Source organism: Myotis brandtii, unplaced genomic scaffold, assembly GCF_000412655.1.
Source record: "Myotis brandtii unplaced genomic scaffold, ASM41265v1 scaffold679, whole genome shotgun sequence".
Taxonomy (NCBI): Eukaryota; Metazoa; Chordata; class Mammalia; order Chiroptera; family Vespertilionidae; genus Myotis; species Myotis brandtii.
Window position 1 is genome coordinate 322,209 of NW_005370653.1, and position 1,449 is coordinate 323,657.

A 1,449-nucleotide genomic window follows, 5' to 3' on the forward strand; every position below is an offset into this window, starting at 1 on the left:
AGCTGCTCAAGTGCCCTGTCGGCCTCCCAGGTACGTGCCGGGCCAGGCCCACCTGCGCGGTGAGTGACACCTGTCACTCGTGAAGGCCCCTCCCCCCACGCACATCCTCAGATAACCTCCACCTGAGGCCGGGGTGCAGCCCGTGGTCTAAAGGGGCAACGCTGATAAAACGGGGTGACAGGCCCCCCAGACCACGCTGATCTGCCGCCCCGGCCGCTGCAGGTCCGAGAGGCTGCAGGAACGGGGGCCTGGGCGGAGGGCACCCCCACGGGAGAAACCTTTCCCTGCAGGAGGGTAAGGAACCCCCTGCTTCTAGGGGTCTCGTTAGACCGTATTCCTCAGAAAGGGCTGAGTTCAGGGCCTCTCCCAGGTGCCTTCCATGGGCCTCATTCCCGAGACCTCGCCGCGGGCGGGACAGGGAGACCAACGGGAACGTTCGAGCAGTGGCTCCCAGAGCCCCGGCTCTGTCACCAGCTCGGGCTGCTCTGCTCCCCACCGTCTAGGCCTCGACGCACTGGGCGCTCACCTGTGCGACTCGGTCCCCGTGGGGGACAGGCTGCCCTGCGCCCCGGCTCCCGCCACTCCCCGGGCCTGCAAGGCGCTGGGCTGCTGCTACAACCCCAGCAGCAGGTCCTGTTACTATGGAAACACAGGTGAGGCGGCTGCTCTACAAGCAGCGGAGGGAAGTGCCCATTACCTGCAGCTGAGCCTAGGGGAGGGCAAGCCCCTCCCACCCCTCACCCCCCAGGTACCTGCAGCTGAGCCTGGGGGAGGGCTAGTCCCCCACCGACCCCCCTCAGGAGGCAGGGGCTGGAGGCAGAGGCCCAAGCAGGGCAAGCTTCCTCCAGGCTCCTGGTTTCTGGGCTCCTAGAAACTATGCAGAACGAAATAACAGGCGTCTGGGCAGTGTGGTGCAGTGGTTAGAGCCGGCCTGTGCCCCAGAAGGTCTCTACTTTAATTCCCAGTCAAGGTTTGACCCCCAGCCCTGGTCAGGGCACATGTGGGGGGCAGCCAGCTGCTGTTTCTCTCTCTCTCCCCCACTTCTCCTCTCTCCCCTCCTCCCCGCTTCCCTCCCTTCTACTCTCCCTAAAATATTAACCCATGGACAAAGTTTCCTTGAGTGAGGACTTTAAAAATAACATAATGCCGCCTGGAAGCCAAATCCAGGTGCAGGCGCCACCTGGGTGAGCCAGGAATGGCCCGCCCCGGCCAGGGGCCCCCAGGCTGAGGCTAGAGGGCCTTCCCTCAAATGCCACTGTCTCCACGTCCCATCCCTCCGAGGTTTCCCAAGGCAAACGCCCCTCTGTCCTCAGCTCTGAAACTAATGAACAAGAACCACTGAGGTTAAACACGTGCTGAGTCCCCCAGGAGGGAGGCACCCAGAGTGACCCCCGAGCCGGGCGTGGGCAGCTGGACCGGCACCCGGTCGGGGGCGCCGTGAACATAACG

General features: G+C 64.1%; 1 protein-coding gene across 1 annotated transcript in view; it reads left to right on the forward strand.

The window, feature by feature from the left end:
- The window catches only part of ZP4 (zona pellucida glycoprotein 4), a 5,839-nt gene that overhangs the window by 581 nt on the left and 3,809 nt on the right, over window positions 1–1,449 (forward strand). The window contains exon 2 of the mRNA XM_005881347.1: window positions 504–748. Coding sequence (XP_005881409.1) covers window positions 504–748 — 245 coding nt within the window. The remainder of the gene's footprint in view (window positions 1–503; window positions 749–1,449) is intronic.